Below are 25,454 nucleotides of genomic sequence, written 5' to 3'. Positions count from 1 at the left end.
AATTCGTCAGGTAATGGGCAAATGTTATATTTATTTTGTATTGTTCAATGCATTGGTTTGTATCTGCTATCAGACATACACGGGTAAATATGATTACAATGTGAAGTAGATGCAACCGATAACGCTCGACTATTAAGCGTTTCAGCAATTAACACCTCTGACAAAACAAGTCACATTGGATAAATAAATATTAGTCAAGTGTATATATTAAAATATATAAACAGACACTTCACCTTCTTGACATATCCGTCTCTCCACGTAAAAAGTATTCTTACACTTCTCATTTGCCACATCGTCTCATGTGAGTGCATCATTTCAGCAGCATTGCTTCACCACAAGCACACTTCAGGCCGGTTTAGACAGACAGTGTCTCATCACAGCAGTCAGGCTTGCTGAAATGAGGCAATGCATTTTGAGACGGGTCTGGTGTATTATGATATTAAACCAATGCCGCTGAAGTTATCCACTTCCAGGTGGCTGGTGGGTTGTGTAATAATTTATGTGGATGGACAGATGTGGGAAGGGGGCAAATAGTCTGCTTGTGAGTATGATGTAGAGTTGCGCGTTAGAGCCGGGTCTCGCACTGCAGGCGGACTCGGCTGTCAATCTGCCAGTATTCCGTCTCCACGTCGCTGCCCGCGGCTCCTCCGTCCGGTGGGCAGAGTCTCTCTCCCACCCCTCGCCGCTTCACATCCACAATCATCCTTTCAAACTCCTCGCGCAGCCCATGCGCGCTCGCCCTGTCGGCACACACGACGCATCACACATACCTTGCGTTTTCATTTAAAAATCCGATGTTATGCTTTCCACCATAAACAAAAGTTAAAGTGATTTACTGCTCAAATGACATGCTCATATCCTGTTTATAGCCCTAAACAAGTACTGTATTGGAAATTCCACATTCAACAGCAGGGGCAAGTCAATCATAAGACAACCACAGAAGACTTTCCCAAAACAAACTGGTACTAATTGTATTTACCGAATGAGAGCTTTCTAGATTTGGAGTTTTCGTGACTGCAAGGATCCATACTCTTTGGTTCTTTCGGTAAAGTCACGTAGAAGGGAAATAATAAAACAATAAAGATATAAAACAATATTATTTATTATTTTTATATTTATTATTAATATTTTTTTATTATTTCCCTTCTACGTGACTTTACCGAAAGAACCAAGAATATGAGAGCTGCTAGATTTATCACTGAGCCACCTGGCTGGATACATCCTGCACAAACATCTGTGCTACACTGGGTGCGTCTAATGTCGCATACGTCTACGGTAAATGTGTTTATCTGGTACTCAAGAGATCTATCTACAACAGCGCGGTAGGAGTGACAACATAATTTACAGGGTGTACTGTAGAAACCATAACAGACGTATTCTATTTAACACAGCACATGACCCATAGCTCAGAGGGCCCCTTGCCTCTAAAAATCTGGCAGTTCACCAGCATTGGTTCAAGCAAGCCTGACTGTTGATGAGACACTGAGTTTGAAACCAGTCCAAGGTTTTGATTGCACTTAACCAATGCTGTTGAAAAAATCACTCCCAGAATATGTTGTGGCTGTTGAGATGAGTTCCTTTGTTTCATTTAGTGTTGAAAAAGCCACAGGAATTTATATACTTTAGCGATTTTTTAAAAATTTAGATTCAGTGATTTGCACGCCTGTCCTATATTTTGCACTCCTATCGGTTTTTGTATCGTAGTAACGTTCTGACCTGCCCCTCCTAGACATGAGTGAAAAAGAGCTCCATAGCTCATTGGATTCCTCCAGTCTAAATAAAGATTTTTATTCTGAATAATGTTATGATTTTTTGTGTGGAGGGATTGATATGGAAAGGAGGCGATTTGCCGTATTTTTTTTTCTACCTGTCCCAAGCCAGGATAAAGGAGAAGAGTTAGCGTCTGGTGGCAACTGGCCATAAAACCCTGAAGCCAAAACATGGAAAGTGCTTGCAAACAAATGGCCCTCAGTCCCCCGCAGCCCTTGAGTGGGCAGAGGGTGCGACGAATCTCGGGACCCAATGACTGTGCCGCTGCAGGGAGCTGGCGGTGGTAGTATGTTGTTTGCGCATATCAAGATGGAGAAAACAAAATGGAAAGAGCAGAATGTTGTTCGGGAAGAAGATAAGGTTGGCCACATGGAATATTTGAACAATGACAGGAAAAGGTCAGGAATTAGTGGACTGCTTGAGGAGGAGGAAAGTCAACATCGCATACATCCAGGAAACAAAATGGAAAGGCAGCAAAGCGAGAGAGATTGGCTGTGGGTTTAAAGTGTTATACCATGGAACAACAGCAATGAGAAATGGGGTTGGAGTTGTGTTGAGTACGGAGATGAAGACAAAGGTGGTGGTAATCATACGAGTGAATGACACTGATGATAGTCAGACTGGTACTGGACAGTGGGATTGTAATTGTAGTGTGTATGCCCCGCAGATGGGCTGCAGTTGGTAAGAGAAGGATGCACTTTGGGAGAGCTTAGACCAGGAGTTTCAGAGCTTACTGGTAGATGAAGCAGTGGTGATTGGTGCAAAATTAAATGGAAGAGTGGTAAGAAATAAGGATGGATAGAAGATACGGATATAACAGTAGGAATGAGGGAGGAGTGGACATTCTTTGAATGGCCTAGACAAATGATCTTGCAGTGGTGAATACCTACTTCCAGAAGCAGGAGGGACATCTGATGACCGACCAAAGTGGAGAGGTAAAGAGCCAGATAGATTTTATTCCGATGAGCAGGAAGCACCTGAAAGGAGTGAATAACTGCAAAGTGATCTCTGGAGAGTGTGTGACTGGCCAACATAGACTACTGGTGGCAGACTGTGTAGTGAAAGGAGTTAGGAAGAGGAAGGTGAGAAAAAATAACTGTAGCAGGGTGAAGTTGTGGTGACTAAATAATGACAAAGAAAATGTCTGCAGGCAAGCTATGGAGACCTTACAAAGCACAAGGCCTAGTGGGAGAGTGAATGAAATATGGCAACATCTGGCGAGTGGAAGGAATACTGAAAGCAGCAGTACAGTGGGAGTGAGCAAAGGAAGACCGATGCAACAGAAGGAAACATGGTGGTGGAGTGATAAATTGCAAAAGGCAACAAGAGAAAAAAAGGCCAAGTTTAAGAAGTGGCAGAACACGAGAGAGAAGGGCCATCTAGATGAATAGCTGGCAGCGAGAAGAGCGGCAAAGCGAGTGGTAGCAATGGCAAAAACAACGGCATTTGCACAACTCTACCAGACGCTTTACAGCAAAGAAGGCAAGAAGATGGTCTACCGTTTGGCAACAGCCAGAGAAAGAGAGATGGAAAGAGTACTTTGAGAAGTTGCTGAATGTGGAAAACTCAAGACGCAAAATGGTCGAGGAACATGAAAGAATTGAAGTAGTTGCAGAGACTATAGCCAGAGAAAAGGTGGTGGAGGCTCTGGTGAGCATGAAACATCAAAAGGCAGCGTAGCCAGATGAGATTCAAATTGATGTTTAAATTAATGAGAAAGAAGAGTGTTGAAATAATGATGGGGCTATTTGGGAAAATCTGGATGGAGAAGAAAATGCTGGATGCGTGGAGAGAGAGTACATTGGTTCCCATCTCTAAAGGGAAAGGTGATGTACAAGAGTGTGGGAACTACAGATGAATAACAATGATGAGTGTCACACCATGAAGCTATGGGAAAGGATCATAAAAAAGGAGACTGAGGAAGCTGGTGGATATTGGCGAGAGTCAGTTTGGATTCAGACAGGGAAGGTGAACAATGGATGTAGCCTTTGCACTGAGAGTTTTTTGGTGTTTATTGATCTAGAGAAAGCGTATGACAGGGTGCCTCGAGGGCTCATTTGATGGTGTATGAGAAGAAGAGGTATTCCTGAGGTATATGTCCTGCTGATCCAGGATATGTATGAAGGAAAGAAAGTGCACGTGCGGAGCAACTGTGGGGTGTCGGAGAGCTTTCAAGTAAAAGCAGGAGTGAGGCAAGGTTCCGACCTGAGTCCCTTTCCTTGTCATCCTGGTGCTGGACACAGTGACGAGAGATATTCAGAGGGAGCCCCCTGGTGTATGCTGTTTGCAGACGATATTGTGCTATGCGGTAAAAGCAGAGGGGTAGTGGACGACGATTTGAAGATTTGGGTCCAAAAGATTGAAGAGAATGGGTTGAGGATCAGTCGGACAAAGATGGAGTACATGGTGGCACATTTCAGTAGAAATAATGCAGGAGGATTGTAAATTGGAAGTGACCAGTGAATGAAGACGAATGAGTTGAAGTACCTGGGTGTAACGATGTGGTGCTGATGAATCACTAGAGGGAGAGATGAGAACAAGAACAAGGGCTGGATGGCTGAAATGGCGAGAGATGACCGGTATGGTGTGCGATAAGACGGTCCCAGTCTGGTTGAAGAGAAAAGTGTGCAAGCCGGTGGTGAGGCAAGTGCTGTTGCATGGGGCCGAGTGCTGCTTGGGCACACGAAAAAGGGAGGTCCAAGCTATGGCAGTCACAGAGATGAGGATGTTGAGGTGGATGTTGGGTTTAATAAGGAAAGACAGGGTGAGAAATGAAGAAGTGAGAGGAAGACTCAAGGTGGTAGAAATCACTGAGAAGATGAGAGAAAAAAGGCTGGCGTGGTTTGGCCATGTGGAGAGACAACAGGAAAATTATGTGGGTCAGAAGGTGCAAGTGATGCAAGTGGAAGTAAAGAGATCAAGTAAAAGGCAGAAGTAGAGGTGGGGGGCGATGTGGAGCAATCGGACATGGTGGCCCGAGGAGCTGAAAGAGAGATGGCACAGGACAGGACAGCATGCAGAAGGTTGGCAAGGACAGCATGAGAGGGACAAACGCGTGGAAGAAGAATAGTTCATATGTGGTCTAGACGTTCGTGCACACGAGGCTTTGAAAGTGAAGTACTGCGTATGCTCCCATAGGCAATGGATAAAAGGTCAAGCAGAGGGTCGCCAGATTTCACACAGACCAAACCCAGACATGTTTCTCAGTCGGGCTAGATCGATCGATTTTGTCTGCAGGAATTCATATTCTTGGGTCTTTCAGTAAAGTCACGTGGATAGCAATCTTGATTTGAAGCTTTCGTGACTAAAGGAATCCATACTCTTTGGTTATTTCGGTAAAGTCACGTAGATAGTAATCTTGATTTGAAGCTTTCGTGACTAAAGGAATCCATACTCTGGTTATTTCGGTAAAGTCACGTGGGTAGAAATAAAATAAATCACGACGTTTCGAACGCAACACAAGCGATCGAAACGTCGTAGTTTTTAGTTATTCTTTTGTTATTTTCTTTGAACCTATCTACATGACTTTGCCGAAAGACCCAAGAATATAGATCTATCGATATTGTGCAGTTCACGGAATGAAGTTCAACACAATGGGGCTCCATGGTGGCGAGATGTTAACTTCCTCGCCATGTATGGAGAAATCCTTGGGTTCGATCCCAACCTGTGGTTGTGTGGATGTTTTTCTGGGTCCTCCAATTTTCCCTCCACATTTAGAAATATGCGTTTTCAGTATTTGACTGCTATAAATTTACACTTGATAAGCCGCTTCATACGTGTGGCAAATTCGCTTCTAAAAAAGAGCTATGTAGCTCAGTGGGCCTTACCTGATGAAATAAAAAGCATTCATAGTTTTAGTTTAATGCCACCACCAGATCTTAGTAAACATCTATTCATGCCACCCTAACACAGCAGGTGCCAAATCCCAGACCGTCTGGGTCAAACATAGACAGGCAGCAATCCCCATGCATCATGACGTGCCCGCGTCCAGTAGAATGACTGCTGCGGGTGTTGAGGAGTGCGGTACACACGCTTTGGGAGGCTCGGGCAGCTTCTTGAAGAAACCCTTTCGTCCAACCAGCCAGTAAGTGACCTCTAGCCCCCGACCCTGAAAACACAGACTCAGAACACTTTACAAAGTTGATCATGACCATGAACAGCCGTTATCTATTCATTGCTGCATAAAGGCCCGTCCCACTTTCTCATCATCCTTTGCGGTTTTGCGACGCATCTGCGCATGAGCTGACGGCTGCGTCTCCACAGTGGTCATTCTCAGGCACATGCCCTCCTTTGGCTGTCATTGCTGAATAACCACTTTCTCGAATAATAAACACAAGTATTTCCGGCACGAGTTGTTCATATTAATGCATTTATTTAGCAATCTAATTTGAAAATAATGTATAAGCTGTCAAAACACAATTAAAATAAATATCATTGCAAATGTATGTAAAGAATGTTGAACTTCTATGGCACTGTATGTAGCCAATCGTGCACTAATCGGAAGTTACGTGTCAATCATGTGTCAATCCTATAATCTCCACAACAATAGCAGTGCGGCTGCATTTTTCATTTCCTGTGCGTATAAAAAGAGTCGCCGTGTTAATGGAGCCACCGTATTAATAGGGGAGCTGTAGCACTAGTTTAACACGTAGGCTTTCGCTACCAATATCATTCATAATATATATTTTTGGGGGGTTAGATAGCGTCAATATAAATGTGTTTGTTAAACCCACCACTACCCAACAAAGCCAATTAGTAAGGTTTGTCACGGAGACAGAAGATGCCAATTCGTTACAAGTACAGCACACCGGTGTGTTGGAGAGCAAATCCACAACATTTACAATCTGAGTACGATATTTTGTCAGTAATTACAACTAGCTTCATCAGGCGACAGGCAGATTTGTGGAGAAATCCTCCTGTTTTGTTCCTTAAATAGAGGGAGAGCTGTGATGAAGTCACTAGTGAGCCCTACTTGTGGGAATGGGGGAGGGATTATAATGCATATAAATGACTATGGGTTGAGCTTAACACGTAGTAGGCTTTCGCGACCAATATCATCCATATTAGAGGTTTTTTACGGTTAGATCACGTAAATATATAAATGTGTTGTTAAACCCGCCACCACCCGACACAGCCAACTAGTAAGGGTTGTCACGTAAACAGAACGTGGCCAATTCGTCACTAGTACAGCACTAACCAGTGTGTTGGAGAGCCAAGCCACAATATTTACAATCTGAGTACGACGTTTCGCCAGGAATTACAACTAGCTCCATCAGGCGACAGCCAGATTTGTGGAGAAGTCTCACTGTTTCGTTCCTTTTATAGAGGCGTAGATGTAGTGACCACGCTTCTGCACTCTTGCGCAAAGTGGGGGGTGGGGGGGAGATTGCTGAGGCAACGTACATTGTGCATTATGCGAGTATTTTGATCTTGTGTATTATAGCCGTACCAACGGTAATCCCTATTGAAGTATGGTGGCCTTTGTAGGCATGCATTTAAACAATGTATTGTTTGATGATTTGCTTCCACGCAGCACTAAGGCGGCAGCTATAGGAACGGTTAAAATTATTTTTTATTTCTTTCAATTTTGATTGGAGATGTTTTAGATTTTCTCTCCAACACACCGGTGTGCTGTACTAGTAACGAATTTGCATGTTCTGTCTACGTGACAAACCTTACTAATTGGCTGTGTCGGGTGGTGGTGGGTTTAACGACACATTTATATTCACGCGATCTAACCCAAAGCAACCTCCATTGTGGATGTAGCACTCGTGTCACGCACAGGTCGTGTGCCACATCACCTTCAACTCGACGATGCCGCGGCACGTGAACTGATGTCCTGACTGCTGTGCGTTGAGGGTGTCCACAGTGGACTGGCTTACGTGGATCCTGTAAGCTTCACACACACACAGTCCAGGGTGCCCTTATCACTGAGCGTGGCAGCTGGGCAGAGATTGGCCGTGTTGCACGTGTCCTGTAACCAGGGACTGGAGGCAGCGAGAGTTGGTCGCCATCTCCTGGCTTGCCAGAATATTGCAGCGCAGCATGCGGATTAATTTCCACTGTTAGGAGAATTGTTACCCTCCTCGCATGAGTAGGCTTTCTCTTGCTACTCCGGCTTCATCCCACATCTAACAGAGCCGGCCAAACACCCCGAAATAGGACCACAAAGCTTGGGCATTGCCGGTGTGGATTCTCGCTGCCCTCCCGCTCTTCTGTGGGACGCTTCGTGGAGGCGTTACACTTTCTCCCATTGCGTCTTGAGGTGCAGTTCACATGTACAACGACATGAGACTGAACACAATTTTATCATGACAATATTACAACTTTAATCATGGCGTGCGTAGTTTACTGGTGGTGATTCACCCAGGTAGTTTGGGAATAATAGCAGCTCCTCTGCGTTTGCTCTCTGATTTATTTGCATGTCACCGCAATGGCTATAGTACATTTAACAAAGAAGTTTAATTATTTGAGTGTGACACATGTGACTTTGTATTGCTGGGTTTATTGTAAAACCATTCTGGCGCAAACTCCTGATGCTCAGACAGATTAAACGTGAACGCAAATATCAATTATCTCCACATTCACCGAGAGCGTCATTTACAACAGAAAGATAACGACGAGTTGATAATGCAGGAACTGGGCCCGGTCAGAGTTTGTGTTACCAGGTGAAAACTTCAGCCTACCAGGGTATTATGTACAAGGCCAACCTTGGCATGACAGCAATACAAATCAAGTGGCGAGAGAGCACAAGCAAGTACAGGCGTTCCAAGCTCTCAGAAACGCAGATGTAAGGTGCAATCAGGTGTTTATAATAAACTAGAGATGCTCGTTTTAACCATCGGAATCATGAACATATTCTAACCAGTAAAACAGGCACCGCATTGCACAGAATGTCCGTTTACAGCGGCAGCCGGGGAAGTGATTAACGGAGCTCAATAGGGAGCCACCATTGGCACGTACGGTAGCCCGTCGACTCCATGCGAGACGCAGTGTTGACAGTGTCCCCGAAGAGGCAGTACCGGGGCATCTTGTTCCCCACCACCCCCGCCGCACACTTTCCTGGCAAAGAGTCACGTAGCAGCGCCCAGCAAGAGTGAGTGATGTCCACCCATCCCCACTAAGCACGTCAGGCTGGGCCAACGCTGGCATGTGTTTGGACCAAGGTTGGTCCAACGTTCCATGTTTACTGGGTCATCCACGCACCTCCACTTACAACAGCGCGTACTGTAAGGCATAGTTGGCTACATATGGTGCGAAAGAAGTTCAACATACGTACATACTCCACCTACTGCAGCATAGGCCGGCATGGGTGTGCGTGTGCTGGCTGAGAGTGTGATGCATGGGAGGGAGCGGTTTGTATCCTGCCGAAGTGTGTGAGTGGTAGTATAGTGGGGAGTGGTGGCACAGCGGTTAGTGCTCTGCGCTACAAACCCGGCGACCTGAGTTCAATTCCCTCTCATGGTCAACACCAATGATGATTATCTGAACCAGTCCGGGGCCTCCCCTAGGTCAACTCAGCCTCAAATGAGTATCTGGTGGAGTGTGTAAACATCGCTGCTCGGGAGACAAAGGCGGTCGGGCGTGGTACTGGCCACCCACCTCCTCGTATGCCATGCCGGCCTTCATAGGTGATCGCTAACAGCAATTGCCCCAACAGTCTGTTAAGTCTATGCAGTGGATCTTTGTATTTTCGGCAGGTGCGATGGCAACACAAATGGATGTGTGTGCTGACTCAGTGTGTGCATGTGCATGTGTCCTGCCTGAGTGTATGCCGATGCGGACCCAGACGGGCAGGCCCGGCAGGTGCTGGATGTGGAACGAGCCCATGAAGGCGAGGATGTCCAGGGCCACGTTGGCGATTTCCATGGCGTGGTGGCAGCCGTTGCGCTTGGGCAGCCCCGACACCAGCATATAAGCGTCACCTATTGTTTCCACCTGCGCAATAAAATCTAATTTGGCATCAAAGGGCAGCGAGTCCTGTCCTACATTAGCCAACCGGCCTGCATTGTGCGAGCGCATTATTTCATAGCGTTAGTTCCACGGGTTTCAACGATATTCTGTCTCAATAGCAGTCAGGCTTGCTGTCCCAATGTTTATAGGCAAGGACGCCTCAGCTGTTCTATGCGACTGCACAGTTGTGAGGCTTGGACACTAAAAAATTAACCCGTAAAAACAAAGTTTTTCACTATAAATCCTTTATATGCGTGGCGGCTAGAGTCCTCTCGTCCTCTGACTTGAGATGGCTGCCACCTATGGGTCAGATGATTGCCTGCCACCATTAAGCAATTGGTAATTAAATATAATTTATTTTTTCCTAAAAAGTGTAAAATTTGTGAAATTTTTTTTCAGGAAAATAGATTGTCACGCACAACGAGTCTGTGTGCAAAATGTCAGCTCGATGGGATCACGGGAAGTGGGTTAAAAAACGACCGAAATATTTGCACGGTCGTAAGCGCGCAAGCAAGCAAGCAAATGAACTTAATATAAAGGATTTAAAAAGGGAACCATGCGAAGGATGGAGGTGCTTGTGTTTCAGAGTTTCAAGCGGATGTTTGGAACAGGATGGATAAGGCAGGCAGTGACTTGACCCAGCAGTTGCGCATTTACTGCTTGCTGCAGAGGCTCATGGTTCCAATCCGGCAGGCGTCTCTGGTTAACACTATGGGAATAATAACAATAAAATATAGAATTTGAAGGATAGGCCATTATGTGCCTGCGTCATGATCCAAATTGATCAATTTACAAAAATGAGACTGAAAATGATTTAATTGGAAAAAGCATAGCAAGTGTCGCTCCCGAATGCAATAACCTAGTAGGACCCTGCTGAAAAAGAGTCTTGAGGCTCAGTGAGGCTTTCCTGGGTAAATAAACTGGTATATTGCCATAGCACGATGCTGGCTTCACACAGGGGAAGACGGAAGAGTGTGTACTTGCTGTGCAAATCTCACAGGGAGCCCCATCGTCACCCCTCAAAGGCAGAAGGGTACAAGAGGAAGAAAATGATGGACGTGGTGGTGGGAGTTGGGGGGGAATGACATCAAGGAGTGGACCCATACCTGGCATACATTGCACGTCGACCACCAAACCCAGAGCTGACACCGATGGACGATTCCTGACTGATTTTTGGGTTTGGTCACGTGATGATCTGACCAAAGTTGTGTCATTAAGACTCTCTACCACCTGACACAGCCATGCAACTTTTCACGTGATGTACAAGCGTTGTAATGGTGGTGAGCTCGGGAACCATTCTCACAGCCAACCTTGGGTGTGAGAACACTTGTACACCACGTGATAATTTCATGTTGTCTGGCTGTGTCGGATAACGGAGGGTTTTAACGGCAAATCTTGACCGGATCAATTACGTGGCTGAATTTAAAACTCCTCTGTGAGTGGCAACATCGGCTCGAGGCCTCCGCGTCTGCAGAGAAGCGATTGCGGCAGCAATGCAGGGCCAGCGTGGCTTCTCGAGCACTCGCCTTGTAGACATCGTGCGAGTCAACGATGGAGTCGAACTCCTTGTACAGGTCATTGAGCAGGCACACGACCTCCATGGGCTCGCAGTGCTTGCAGATGGTTGTGAAGCCCACGATGTCACTGAAGTAGATGGTGACCTCCTCGAACAGCTCCGGCTGCACTGAGCCGACGCTCTTGAGTGCCTGCACCACTGTCCTGTGCGGGGGACACCGCGCACCGAGGTCACGCTCCGGGGCTGCATCGCTCTGAGACTGCGTCATACCGGCAATTAACAAATGTAGAACAAAAACTTAAAAGTGTGCAAAGAGGCACGGAGAGATGCACGCTTGGAATTGCACAGAGAGACAGAAAGAGGATCAAGCGGATCAGAGAACGCATGCAGGTTAATGGGAGATGGAGCGATGAAATCATCTCGCGTGCAAGTGCGGGATGGATCGTCAGAATGTTGAAATTGTTGGAAATGTGCCAGGTGGTGGTGGGAATGGGAGACCTTCATCCAGTAGCGGATCAACCATGGCTGATGGTTAATGCGGTCTGTAGCCGCGATTCTGGTGAAAGATGAACGCCTGGCATGGCTGGCGACGCTTACTTGGGCAGTAGCTGGTAGTTGAGGTGGTCAGCGCGGTCGCGTTCGCGCTTGTACAGCTCTGTGCGCTCCTCCACCAGGCGTTCCAGGTTCTTGGAATACTGCTCGAGCCGGCGGATCAGGCTGTCCACGTAGCTCTCCGCCTTGCCCTTATGGATGCACCTGGAGCGGTGCACTCGAGTTACGGGTGGCAGTGCAGTGGTAAGACTCGTGCCTTGTATGTTGAACTTCTTTTCTTTTGCACTTTACGTAGCCAACCGTTCTAATCGGAGGTTTTGCACAGTGTGAGAGTGAGTGAGTGTGTCTGTAATGTGTGAGTAGATGCGAATGAGTGTGTATGTTCTCCCCCTGTTTTGCATGGGTTTATTCTGGCTTCTCCGCTTTCCTCACATAGCTAAATAAAAACCACACAATGCAACTGGTATTGGCCAAACATCTCGAATTAACTGAAAATTACTAAATTCGGATGACACATAGGAACATCACCCTCTCGTGCGAAAACCTGCCAGACCTTCCTGAGTCTCGAGACTCGGTGAGGTTTTGCTGGGTAAACAAGCGGAGTCATAACAGTAACACATTCCTGCGGAGGGAGCTGGTAGGAACGCTGGGTTGCTCGGTCAATGGCCAGGGTCAATGGCGGCGTGGTGTATTCCGTAAATATTCCCGACTGTGCGGGCGAGCACGAGCCGGCGTGAGTAGGTTAAACGTTGAGTTTTATAAGGGCACCGCGTGGTGACCAGCCCCTCTCCACCCAGCCCCTCCCTCCCCACCCTCCCCTCCCCACCCAGCCCGACCCTCCCCACCCAGCCCCTCCCCACCCTCCCCTCCCCACCCAGCCCCACCCCTCCCCACCCAGCCCCTCCCCACCCTCCCCTCCTCACCCAGCCCTTCCCTCCCCACCCAGCCCCTCCCCACCCTCCCCTCCCCACCCAGCCCCACCCTTCCCACCCAGCCCCTCCCCACCCTCCCCACCCCACCCAGCCCCTCCCTCCCCACCCAGCCCCTCCCCACCCTACCCTCCCCACCCAGCCCCTCCCTCCCCACCCAGCCCCTCCCTGCACGACGGACGGACACACTAATCCCCTATGGGCTGGTGTAACCAGGAGGTTCCTACCAGTATAATAGGAATACTACGCCACAGCTCCACACAGCTACAGCCAGACCATCGAGGCAGCCGTGCCGGCAGCGTGGCGTCGTGCGTAGAGCAGGCCATTCACACGTCAAGGGCGATGGCGCCCAGTGACACCCCCACATCTATGATCCCTGCATCCACAAACCCCTCCTGCACAGCGCTGGGAAGTATGGTCAAATAGCCTCCGGGACCGATACAGCATGGGGAGGCCCTCATCCAGCAGTGGATCGACTAAAAGGCCATACATGCAACGTTACATTCAGCATTTTACTGTTCCAACGTTCAGCACTGTTATGTTTACTACTATAGGCTGTTTATACGTCACCATTACCAAAGCCAAGGAGAAATGCTTTGTTCCCAGGCACGGCGCCTGCATGACACATCTGAATCACAAAACCTAATTCGCGAGTTCTTAACACGGACACTGGAGCAGTCTCCACGAGTCTAGACACCAACTTAATCTTAACCCTAAGAGAAGACCTCAGAGCGAATGGTGGTGGGAGACTGTGGGTCTTTGTGTGTGGGTCTCTGTATGAGTCTATGAGTCTCTGTCTATAGATTCGTGTGTATGTATGATGAACTTCTCTCGCACCATATGTAGCCAACCATGCTAATTGGAGGTGGATAGCTTCAGTGGTTGCCTAAAATGTGCAAGGAGCATTCCAGGTGGCCGCAGAAGCGCATCTGAAAGTGTGACCCAGTGACTGTCTTTGCTCGATGGCTAACCAAAATCCACTGTGAGGATGACAGAAGTTTGCGTGATGGTTTATGCTCCATGATGACATCGAAAAGATATTAGTGATTAATTTCTAGCAAGCACATTGTGTGTAATAAGTGCGACCTTATAAGCCAATAGAGCTCAGCGAGCACTGGGCAGATATGGTCGGGTCTTGCAGTACTCATCACGATAGGTGCCACATAATGTTGTACATGTTGCAGCTTGGTAATGTTGTTGCCAGACGTCCCGTAGAGTAAAGAGTTGCAATAATCAAGTCTTGTCAATACAAAGCTACACGTCACTATATTGGCTATATGAGTCTATGGCTCTCTGTGTGAGTCTATAGGTTCCAATATTAGTCTATATGTCTCTATGTGAGTCTATGGCTCCTTGTGTGAGTCTCAGAGCAGATGGTGGGATGACACTGTCACGGCAGGTTTTGGAGGCCGCTGCGTGCCTCATGCGCAGCACTTGCGGAATCTGCAGAGGAGGATGGAGCATGTTGGTTGCGATGAGGTGCAGTGGTGGTGGTAGCATCAGCGGATTAGGCTGCGATGACGTCTCGACCTTGAGAGGAGAGCTTTGTCCCCCCTAACTCACAAAACAGGTTGAGAGCCACCTGGAAACTTACATTGAGATCCGACGCAAAATGCCCTCAATTTTACGAAAGTCCGGTCTCTTATCGGGAACCTCCTCCCAACAGTCGGTGATCATTGCGCAGAGCTGTGGAGAGGGACGGTCGTCAGTCAGCACGTTCTGTTTTGGTGTCCGATGCTCTAGTACAGACAGAACGTTGTCAAGATGTCCTGGGCTCACACCCAACTCATTGATCAACTCTTTAAGGAAGCAACACAAGTTTTCCATCCAACTTTCTCTACCCAAATACCATGGTTTTTGGAAAACTGGAAGCTCTGTGTGACGTGGAGCTCAACTCCAACATGAACATGGGCCCCGGTGACTAAGCCGTGGAGCAAGCAGCTCAACATTGCAAGATCGCAAGTTAAAAGCATGGTTGCGTGGTTGACTCAGCCCAAAATCCCTCCCTCCAGGGTCAATAACATTAGCTACCAGTTTGTAGGAAAGTCAACAGTGGTTGTCCTATGGAGATACATGCCCCCACCATAGCAATGTGGAATTTCCACCAATGACTCAGGGCTGTGAACAGGAGATGAGCACCAATGCCTCAATGCTTATTTCAGCCAGAACTCTGACATTTGAAACACAAGAGAGAAGTGGAAACATCATGAAATCACTTTATAAAACCACGGCACGCAAAATAACTCACCTCTTCACCTCCACCTTTATGGATGAAGTAATTCATGTCCAGTGTAGGCCGCAAGACCTTCCCACCGAGCAGCTGCTCCACAATATCTGGAACGTACACCCGGTGACGTTTCTGAGATTCCATGGTCATCTCAAAATAAATAAGCAGACAAGTCGCCTCCTTTCCATATCTGTCTGGTGAACTCCTAGATTTTTATAGGCAGCGACTATCTCGATTAAATATGTATCCTGGTTCAATTCAAAGCTCTAAAATACACAACACAGAATATGAATGAGCATTGTCGAGATTATAAATAACAAAATAACCAAACAGACAATGTGCCTCCTGTAGAAGGTGTGAGTTGTCTGCTCTTATGGTGTGAACCCACCCGGCCTGTCCGTGGTGTGAACGCGGCCCTACCCTTATCGGTGAGGGAGCTGCCCTGGATGTAGAAGACCTGTCTGCGGTAGAGGATCTCCTGCAGCACGATCCCAAAGCTGTACACGTCGCCCCGCTGCGAGGCCCCCGCCCGCAGGGGCAGCAGCTCCGGGGCCGTCCACAGCCTCGGGGTGCCGGGGGGCAGCGCGTGCACTGTGCTGGGCTGGGGTGCGGGGCAGACACGAGTCCAGTTGCAACGGAGGTGTTAGGTACGGGCAAAGCCACGTGGCTGGGGTGGTTGCGGCGGTGCGGTTGGGGTGGTTGTAGCTGTGTGGCTGCGTGTTACCTTTGCCTGAGTCTCTATGATGGGCTCGTCCTTGCCGATGGACACCATCGAAACCTTGTTCTTAGGAGCTGAGAACACAAATCCCACTATGACCCGAACCCTCAGCAAATCACAATATCATAACCAAAAAAAGGGAACTCGCCCTTATCTCTCCCTCGACATAAGGAATTAGTGTTTTTTACAGATCCCATCAGCCATATGGCGTTATGGGAGTGAATTTTCTCAACAGCATTGGATTTGTGCAAGCAAAACTCAAAATCAGTTTTTCACATTAAGTGTCTCACTAGCAGTCAGGCTTCCTTGAACCAATGCTGGGGAACTGGCTGATGTATATAGGCAAGGGCCCTCTCTCGGTTAGCCATGCGTCCTCGTTCGACACAAACCTCGACAATACACAGCACAGAGTCATCATGAGCATTGTCATCAAGAACATTCTCTTCTTGATATTCTCCACGGTGCGAGCAGTCGTCGAGGTTCCGTCCACTTCACGGAAACGTACGGGCGCGCTCGCTGAACGAATCTCATCGCGCTCACCACGAATGTCATCGCGCAGGGAGACCAGGCCGAAGTCCGTGATCTTGACGACCATCCGCCCGTCCACCACGCAGTTGGTAGACTTGAGTCGCCCATGCACGGTGATCTTGCTCGAGTGCAGGTAGGCCATGCCCTGCCCCCGCGCCGTCCGGATGTGGGGAGATGGGGCACGAGGGGCGGCGTTAACGGCTGGTGGGGCGAATGTTTCGAGTCTGGGTAACATAATACGTAGGTGGTTTCTAAAACAAGATACACAAGCAGACAGTAAGCACCTGCTCCTTTCGATATCCGTCCCTCCACATAAAATATTAATGTATTTCTTACACATCCCATCAGCCACACGGCCTTATGGGACCAGCATTTGTTCACAAGCAAAACTCTGGACTGGTTTCAACACTCAGTGCCTTATCAGCAGTCAAGTTTTCTGAAGTCAATGCTGGTGAACTGCTAGGTGGTATAGGCATGGACCCTGTCTGTATGGGTCCTGGTTCGACACAAATACACAACACAGAATATTCACCAGTGTTATTGTGGAGGATATAAACAAAATGACTGAGTAGACAATTCACATTTAAATCAGCGTCAAAGAAAGCCGGTATAATGTGCGGCAACACCAAACTCCCCAGACGTCGGGAAACTCGGAGTATTAAGACTCTATAATAAAGCTTTTTTGGGTTAGATCGCGACACATTCATATATGTGCGTGATCTAACCCAAAACAACCTCTATTGTGGATGATATTGGTCACGAAAGCCTACTACGTGTTAAACTATTATGACTCTGCTAACGAGACATTGAATGTCGAAACCAGTCCGTAGTTTGCTTGTGCTGAACCAATGCTGCTGAAATTATGTGCTTCCAGAATTCCATGTGGCTGATGGTATCTTTAAATAAAGCTTTATGTGGAGCTACAGCTATGGGAGGGACGAGGCGCAGGGTCTGCTCGTGATTATTTTGCTGCCTGTGTTCTCCGTGGCGACACGCGTGATTGTTTCCGCAATGCAGAGCGGAGCGCAGCGTTGTCAATTTGGTGGTGAACGAAGGCGGGTTTGGCACGAGGTGCCCGCGGGCCCCGCCGCGCCTTACCTTGGCGATGTCCTGCATGAGCGAAACCTTGAAATCCCAGTCCATCAGTGTCTCCTCAGGGTACGCAACATCGTCGTCCAGGATGTCCTGCTCCCCACACAAGCCACACGCACCGCCACGGTGCATAGCAGTGCCAAGGAGGAGGCCGAGTGAGATGCGTGTGTAGCAGATTGGCTTCCGTGGACAGACGCCACTCATCTTGGGTTATGCCCCCCTTGGTTCAGTAGTCGTGGCCTCTGTATAACATGTGGTGGTCTGCTTGGTGGTCACCGGCCAGCGGCTGCTCAGCGGTGGAGCGAGCGGCTCGCAATCGGGAGGCCATGAGTTCGAAACCTGGTGGGGGGGGTTGACTCAACCCATTATCATCATCATCATCATCCCTCTGGGGTGGAGGAAATGAGCAGCACTTTGTGAGGAAGCCAAGAGTGGTTGTCTTATGGATAGACTCGCCCCTACCATAGGAACGTGGAATAACCACCACTGTCCCAGGGCTGTAAAAAAAATATGGGCGCCAATGCCTCAATGCTTATTTGAGCGATAACTCACTCTTGACTGTTTGGGTATAGCCGGTAGTAGTCCTCTTCCTGCAAGTGCACACGCTGCGTGCTCCCAGCATCTGCCAGGGGTGTTCTCTGGAGTTTTGGATTGACCCGAAAATATGGCCAAGATAGAAAAGTATTTGGGATAATACTGAACGGGGAAGTAATGTTACTAACATGACATCACTTTCACTGTCTCGCTGCCAAGAACTGGTGACACGCTTCGTCACATGTCTAGAAACACACAAACATATAACCTCAATCGCACACATACAACGAAAACCCAACACGTTTCTTACAATCACAAAAACTTCTCAACCGAGACCCATGCCTACTCAATCCCGAGTGCACGTGCAGAGCATCGCTCACACTGTGCACACCGCTCACTTTAAGCCATTTGCCAATCACGCCTTGTGCTCAGCGCTGCCACTGTTGCTTGCGTTCAGAAGTCCGCCCAGGCGGAGGACTCAGCAGGGCGAGAGGGGCGGGGCAGCCCCACTCACCCGCAGAGCGGCGCGGCTGCAGAACTCCACCACCGCGTACGTCGCGCCCACGTCCGTTGTCGTCCCATAGAATTTGACCAGGTTCTCAAAGTCCAGAGCCACCAACTGCACCATGCGTCAACAAAATCAGACGCCCGCAAATCAATCCACATTTCGTGTCGCACGAGAATACGACTCTGTTGGTGTTATGCGATGTAACGTGTGCACCTTCATGGCCTGCTGTTTGCCTGATTCCACGACCTTTTGCACGGCACCCACCTTCTGGAATGTCCTCATAACCGATCTCAATATTCCACATTTCCCTTGTCTAGCAATGTGTGTGTAAAGGCCATGCTGCAGTGTTACCTCTGCCAATATAAACTATTTTTTATTATACCAGGTAAGGCCCACTGAGCTATATAGTTATTTTTCAGAAGCGACCTGGCCACAAATGATATCTCACTGAAGTAACTTATCATGTGGAATCCTAGAATCTCACCCAGATCAAGAAAAACGATGGAGAACAGAGTGGAACAATGCAGATGTCCGTAATGAACGCCTCAACATCACACCTCTTGGCTTGAACATTCCTCATCACTTAGCACAGTTGGCTACGTACAGTGCTAAAGAAGGTCAACATATATACGTACCATCGACCGTATCACGATATCAACAGGCCGATGTGCACATCTCCTTCATAAATGGAAAATTAAAAACACAAGCCACGGTAATGTGACTGTGGCCATGCAACCAAAACTATGGACCACACTGTCAACCACCTTAGCCTGTGCTCCTTCGACAGAGGAAGAACAACAAAACTAAACCAACTCTCTCTCTCCTGAAGCACTCTCTTGGACAGCGGGCCACGACATTGGTATCTAGCTCCTGAACGTATTCCTATGTTCAAGACTAGAAACCTCTGCCACTATTGCAATGAATGCTATAGCTAAGCTCCGTTATATCTGAGGCTGTATACACGACACATTTACACATCTGTTACACTGTTGTTTTTAATGTAAGTAGTTTATTTATTGTTTGTACTGTTTGCAGTAAGTTCTAGCGTGGGTTTCATGTAAGTAATGTATCATTGTGTTTGCTCTTGTGTGCACATTTCCACTCTACAATGTTCTGAAACTACAATGCCCTGAAACTTCCGTCATTGCCAGCAGTCTTGAGTTGTATTCATCCTCGTGACGTGAGTCTCCTCATGCATTGTGTGAATGAGGGACAGTAACTTGCATTGTTAAGCTCCAGCTTTTGTGGTCGTGAGAAGTCCTTCTCAGCCAGGCAGAGCGGCTTCAGAGCAACCACCTGAGTCGGATGCACAGGCACACACCCCGCCATCAACAGCAGCAGCAGCCGTCAGTCGCCACTACGTGGCCACGTCACCACGATGCCTGTGGCAGGCCACGTGGTGACTCCATGTGAAGTGTGGAAGGCTCGCTGCTGGCAGGTCACGGGACAAACCCAGGTGTTATGGGTTTAACTGACCCAAGTGAATGGCAGATGCGCAAGTCACTCGGGTACAAAACGCAGCGACTGCACAGTCAGATAGAGACGCAACACGAAGTTAGATTGCCCCTGTGCAGGCCTAGACAGAACCTCCATGCAAGCAGAGGATGTTGTACCCTGAGCAGAATTTCCATCCGTTTTTCATTGAGTGACAACTCTGGGCCGCCACGTTATCCACACAGCAGGTGCCAATTCGCGGACAGGTGGTGACCCCAGTGACGATACCGGGCTCTCACTCCCTACGATGCAATCCCTGTGAACGCACCCGATCTCACTGGATCTCAGAAGCCAAGCAGCCTTGAGCCTGGCGAGCGCCTGCATGGGTGCCCTGCGCCGGGACATGCAGCTGGCACACACACGCGGCTGTGGTATCGCCAGGGGGCACCATGGCAACTTGTTCAATCCACAGATGTATTCAATGGCGTGGATCTTTCCATGGATTGACATCATCTGTGAACTGGCCACGGCTGATGATGGTGATGATGATGGTTATGACGATGATAACTGCTAGTGTTGATTCGCAGCAGAGACGCTGTGTGGCGCCGTACCGTGCCGGCGGAGCTCACTTTGTTATCGTACTTGCGCTTGAGGAAGCACGGCGCACACGGAGGCACCGGGCCGTGGCTCCCATCCACGCTCAGCTTTTCTATTCGCACCTGGGCACACGCAACGGCACAATGCTCGCAATGTTGCAGAGGGAACAGCACAGCCACTCCCAGACTGGACAGGTGTGCTCCCTCTGTGAGGCTGTAATGTGGAGGTTGGAGCGGTGTGCTCCCTGTAGTGAGATTTTAGAATAAGCCCAGCGAGCCACATTAATGTATAAACCAGGGGTCGGCAACCTGCGGCTCCGGAGCCGCATGCGGCTCTTTTGAACCTTGACCGCGGCTCCGGGGCGGATGCTAGCGAGGGGAGGAGGCGCACTGTGACACCTGCTCTGGCGTTGCCGCTGCTGACAGGTCGCCGCTCCGCTCCACACTGCCCGCCCGGTGACAGGCAATAACGTTGCCGTTGCTTTGTCACATGTTTGGAAGAAGTAAAAACCTTCCTGGGCAGCAAAGAGCTCACCTTTGCTGAGCTGGAACAGCCAGAGTGGCTGGAAAAATTACATTTTATGGTAGACATGACAGCACATCTAAACACGCTAAATACAACCCTTCAGGGGAAAGGAGGCACAGCCCTGCACATGCTGGAGGAGGTTTTGGCATTCGAGCGCAAGTTGACAGTGTTTGTCAAAGATTTACAGAGAGGTACACTGTCTCACTTTCCCTCTTTGAGAGAGTTCAAACAAAGTCATGATACGATAAATTTGGAATATTTCAAGTCTGCAATCACCACAATGCAAAGTTCGTTTGGGAAACGATTCTGTGAGTTCAGAGAGGAAAAAACGACATTATCCTTCCCTGTCACTCCCCTGGCGATCGATCCATCCCTATTGAATATGACTGCATTTGCAGGTGTAAGTCAACCTGATCTTGAGATGGAACTGGCCGATATAGCCGACAAAGATATATGGGTGTCCAAGTTCAAATGCTTGACCGCTACTCTTGAGGATGTTGCCCGTCAGAAGGCCATTCTGGCTCAGAATCATAAATGGAGTGATATTGAAAACCTTCCCAAACAGGACAAACTTGTATTCGAAACATGGAATGCCATCCCCAACACTTATATAAACATGAAAAAGTATGCATTTGGAGTCCTGTCGATCTTCGGCTCCACATATGTATGTGAGCAGGTCTTCTCCAACATGAACTATATTAAAAACAAACATCGATCACGCCTCACAGATGACAGCTTGCAAGCCTGTGTGAAAATGAAGGTGACGTCTTACAGCCCTGATGTGCAGACACTGTGCACTGAGGTTCAGGAGCAAAAATCCCATTAACCAGGTAATTTAGCTATTAATTTGCAAAAATATATTTTACATTGTTAAGTGAAAAAGTCCTTTTTTAATTCAGATTGACAGCTGACTGCACGATCCTGTATATAGCAATAAGGTAAGAAACAATATATGCAGTGTTATATTTGTTTTAAATGTTGCAATGGTTTTGCGGCTCCCAGTTTATTTTTTCCTTCGGAAACGGGTCCAAGTGGCTCTTTATGTCTTAAAGGTTGCAGACCCCTGGTATAAACTCTATAAAAGTAGGGCTGGCCAAACATCAAATATAGGACCACAAAACTTAGGCAATTGTTGGTGCTGGATCTTGCTACATTCCGTGCCATTACGAATCCCGTGGCGTTTGAGCGCCACGTTCCACGAGTGCCGTGTGGCCGTCGCGATGGTGTCTACTGAGAGGCACCTCGAATGTGAGATGAGCCTCGTCGTCAGGAAGAGTCTGCAGCTCACTCCAGGGGATCACCCATCGCTGTCTGCTCAGCTGCTTCTCCACTGCATACTTCCTGAGGGTCGGGTGGCAGCGTGGTAATGGTAGTGATGAAATACGTAATCGTGGTGGTGTTTGTGGTAATTGTGATGTTCATGGTGGTGGCGGTGGTGAACGTGGTGGTGTTCTTGGTGGTGGTGTCAGTGGCAGTCACGGCAGTAATTGTGCCAGTGGTGGTGGCGATGGTGGCGGTGGTGGTGGTGTTCATGGTAGTGATGGTGGCGGTGGTGGTGGCGGTGGTGGTGGTGTTCATGGTAGTGATGGTGGCGATGGTGGCGGTGGTGGTGGTGTTCATGGTAGTGATGGTGGCGGTGGTGGTGGCGGTGGTGTTCGTGGTGGAGTCAGCATTGGCAGTGGTGATGGTGGTCAGGTGGCGGTGGTGGTGTTTGTGGTGATGGTGGAGGTGGTGGAAGTAGTCTGGAAAAAACAACCCCCTACCTCCTCGTTGGCTGCCGGACGGCAACGCTGTGGTGAGCAGTGCCGTGAGGGGAGGGCCAATTTAGATTGGCCATTCCCCTCATGGCATTTGTAACCACCACAGCAGCCAAATGGGGGCTCTGGATGCGTGCGAGGGGCTGGTAACTCCACCAACTTCAATTAGTTACCAGTTTACCACAATTTAAAACTTCAATTAAGCTTGTGCCGGAGGCCCCGGGGGGGACAGGCGTCTATGATGTCTCCTGGCCAAACCCCATTTGGTGGAGCCAGGAGACTGAAACCTTACCCTCAGGGCTCCTCCAGAAACAACAAAAAGCCACTTCGGATGGCCACGTGGAATGTTCGAACGCTCACTGCGGAGGAAAGGCTGCCACTCCTCTGTCAGAAGCTGGATCGGGTGCCACCTGGATCTCTGTGGTATTCAGGAGGTCCGGTGGACCGGTTCTGGCTTCTGCCACCATGAGGAGGAGGCTCTTGAAGGATGCTACCGGGCAGTTGGAGGCAGTCGCCCTCCAATGACAACGGAGGGAGGAGGAGTAACGCTCACAACAACGAGCGAAGCGCCAGGTGGCTAAAGCACAGCAAGTTGGCAAAGTAGGGGGCACAGGTGGTGTATCAGGCAGCCGTCTCAGTCAGTCGACCCGTGGCACCTGGGTCTGCCCCGTGACCTCCTGCCAGCGGGCATTCGACACTTCACGTGGCCTCAAGGTGCACATGGCCCGGCACAAGCATCGTGGTGACGTCACCGCCACTTAGTGGAGAATGGTGGTTGTTGTTGTTGGTGGTGGTGGATAGTGGTGTTCATGGTGGTTGTGGTGGTTTTGGAATGGCATGAGAAGTCGTCACCTCCACATGATGATGAATCCGAGAAAGAGCAGGAAAAGGAGGCTGCACACGGCCACCAGCGCGATCTTCACCACCTCCATCATCTTCGGCGCTGAATGGCAAACGCACAGCCCACGGGACCCATCCAGGAGAGGGTGGAACGAGATGACAATAAAGAATGCGGACAACATGAGGCAAATAAAGGGAAGTGGAGCAGGCAACTGAGGGGAAGGGCCACGACAACGCTGAGTGAGCAGTGCAATTGTATTGTTGTAATCACTTCCCATGAATATATTTCATCAAGAAACTACCTTGGGATGGGGTATCTCGTTCACACAGTCATTCAATCCAGTGCCTCATGATGTAGCTTCCATCACCCAACAACAACACTGGGACTAACGCATCTCGTGAAAAATAGGACATTCTGGAGTAGTGAGTTAGGGTCGCCACCTCTTCCATGCAGAGTGAGCCCGGACACGCATCTCAGTCGGCCTGGGCCTGTCAGCACCATTGTGCAGTCTCCTACGACGGAGTTGAACACAGTCACCAGCACCAGATCTTGGTACAAATCAATCCCTGCCATCCAAATACAGCAGAAGCCAATTACTGGACTGTACCGGGTCACACCCGGATGGGTGGCGACCTCAGTTGACAAGAGCAGGCTTTCACACCCTATGACCCAAGGAGCTAATTCATCAGTGGGGGGTGGCAAGGGGTGGAGGGGGGAGGGCACGTACAATTGGGGGTGTCGTCCGGCAGCTGGTTGCCCAGCCAGGGTAGTGTCACGTTCTCTGCCAGGAGGAAGGTGCCCAGGCCCGTGGAGTAGTCCCACACCTCCTCAAACTATCCCCGCACACACGGAGAGAAGCGCCGCACACGTAGTGAGGATGCAGCGTTCACTCGGCCACACACGCACGTAAATGTGCACGCCACGCGTACACATCGGCAGACAGTGGACTATATCGCTGGTGATGACCAAAGGTGGAATTGCAAACGAGTTAAACTATGTGGTGATGCTGTGTTGGCAGTGGTGCACAAGTACAAAAACAATAAAACTCAACACATTCATTAATAACGCCGTGGCCGTAAGGGAAGTACTGCGTATAAAGTAGGTGACGTTTTAGGCAATGGCCCTTCTTCATCGCACATAATGCGCTATGAGCACTTACTTAAAAGGAAGAGCACTCCACACCTTGTACACTGTATTAGATCACCCCCAGCCAACATGCGCAGATCCCTGCCCTCCCACATTTCACCCACTACCCCACCTCCTCTTACCAACCCACCACGTGTTCATTTTTGACAATAGCTTAGCCAACCCAGAACAATCCCAGCAATGAGCTCTTTAACTCGAGCACGACTTATAGCGCCGGACCGCATGTTTATCGTTGGAATGAACTGCACATCAAAAATGTTGATAAAGTAAATAAAATAAATATGCAATTGGTGACGTTTCAGGAAATGGCCCTGATTAAGCGCATATGCCATGAAGAAGGGCCGTTGTTTTCTTTTAAGGCAGTGTTTCTGATGAAAAATGAGCGATGAGGCTGGCAACTCGGCGCCAGCCTCTGGTGCTGGCATATGGAGGGGGAACCTTGTTGCCGCGGAGGCTGAGGATCTTAATATTCGTGTCCCGGTCGCCGTTCTCATCGAGATAGATTTCCTCCTCCAGGCCTGTCCCATCACACACGGCGACGTGTTACCACGTGCCCCTGTCTCGTCACATGGGGCGACGCGTCACAACGTGCCCCTGTCCCGTCACACACCAGGAGATGAAATCGAACCGGCGACCTATGGGTTCTGAGTCTGGCGCACTGCTCACAGCCGCACCGCCGCTGCGATAGCAGCAGCTGCCTTCCAATCCCAGTGAATAACCAAATGCGCGAGACGTCTCTATACAAGCGATGAAACAGGTTTAACCATTTTCTTCACGCGGTTACCGGTAACACAACTACCCTTGTCTCTACGCGGTGGCACTGCAGG

The 25,454-nt window shown here is 49.0% G+C and overlaps 1 protein-coding gene across 1 annotated transcript in view; it reads right to left on the bottom strand.

Moving 5' to 3' along the window:
• Window positions 1–531: 531 nt before the first annotated feature.
• The window catches only part of LOC144940879 (guanylyl cyclase C-like), a 32,238-nt gene continuing 7,315 nt past the window's right edge, over window positions 532–25,454 (bottom strand). Inside the window, exons 9-28 of the mRNA XM_078867373.1 lie at window positions 25,066–25,145; window positions 24,209–24,314; window positions 23,493–23,583; window positions 22,125–22,224; window positions 20,391–20,480; window positions 19,552–19,623; window positions 18,334–18,438; window positions 17,292–17,378; window positions 16,206–16,338; window positions 15,672–15,739; window positions 15,368–15,548; window positions 14,969–15,054; window positions 14,315–14,406; window positions 11,837–11,995; window positions 11,250–11,442; window positions 9,534–9,708; window positions 8,734–8,832; window positions 7,572–7,666; window positions 5,802–5,878; window positions 532–740 (exon numbers count right to left, since the gene is read on the bottom strand). Of these exons, the coding sequence (XP_078723499.1) occupies window positions 566–740; window positions 5,802–5,878; window positions 7,572–7,666; window positions 8,734–8,832; window positions 9,534–9,708; window positions 11,250–11,442; window positions 11,837–11,995; window positions 14,315–14,406; window positions 14,969–15,054; window positions 15,368–15,548; window positions 15,672–15,739; window positions 16,206–16,338; window positions 17,292–17,378; window positions 18,334–18,438; window positions 19,552–19,623; window positions 20,391–20,480; window positions 22,125–22,224; window positions 23,493–23,583; window positions 24,209–24,314; window positions 25,066–25,145 (2,264 nt within the window). The 3' untranslated portion in view covers window positions 532–565. The remainder of the gene's footprint in view (window positions 741–5,801; window positions 5,879–7,571; window positions 7,667–8,733; window positions 8,833–9,533; window positions 9,709–11,249; window positions 11,443–11,836; window positions 11,996–14,314; window positions 14,407–14,968; window positions 15,055–15,367; window positions 15,549–15,671; window positions 15,740–16,205; window positions 16,339–17,291; window positions 17,379–18,333; window positions 18,439–19,551; window positions 19,624–20,390; window positions 20,481–22,124; window positions 22,225–23,492; window positions 23,584–24,208; window positions 24,315–25,065; window positions 25,146–25,454) is intronic.

Source organism: Lampetra fluviatilis, chromosome 23 (assembly GCF_964198595.1).
Source record: "Lampetra fluviatilis chromosome 23, kcLamFluv1.1, whole genome shotgun sequence".
Classification (NCBI taxonomy): domain Eukaryota; kingdom Metazoa; phylum Chordata; class Hyperoartia; order Petromyzontiformes; family Petromyzontidae; genus Lampetra; species Lampetra fluviatilis.
The sequence above is the reverse complement of the archived record's forward strand: the minus strand, read 5'-3'. Positions and strand labels throughout refer to the sequence as shown.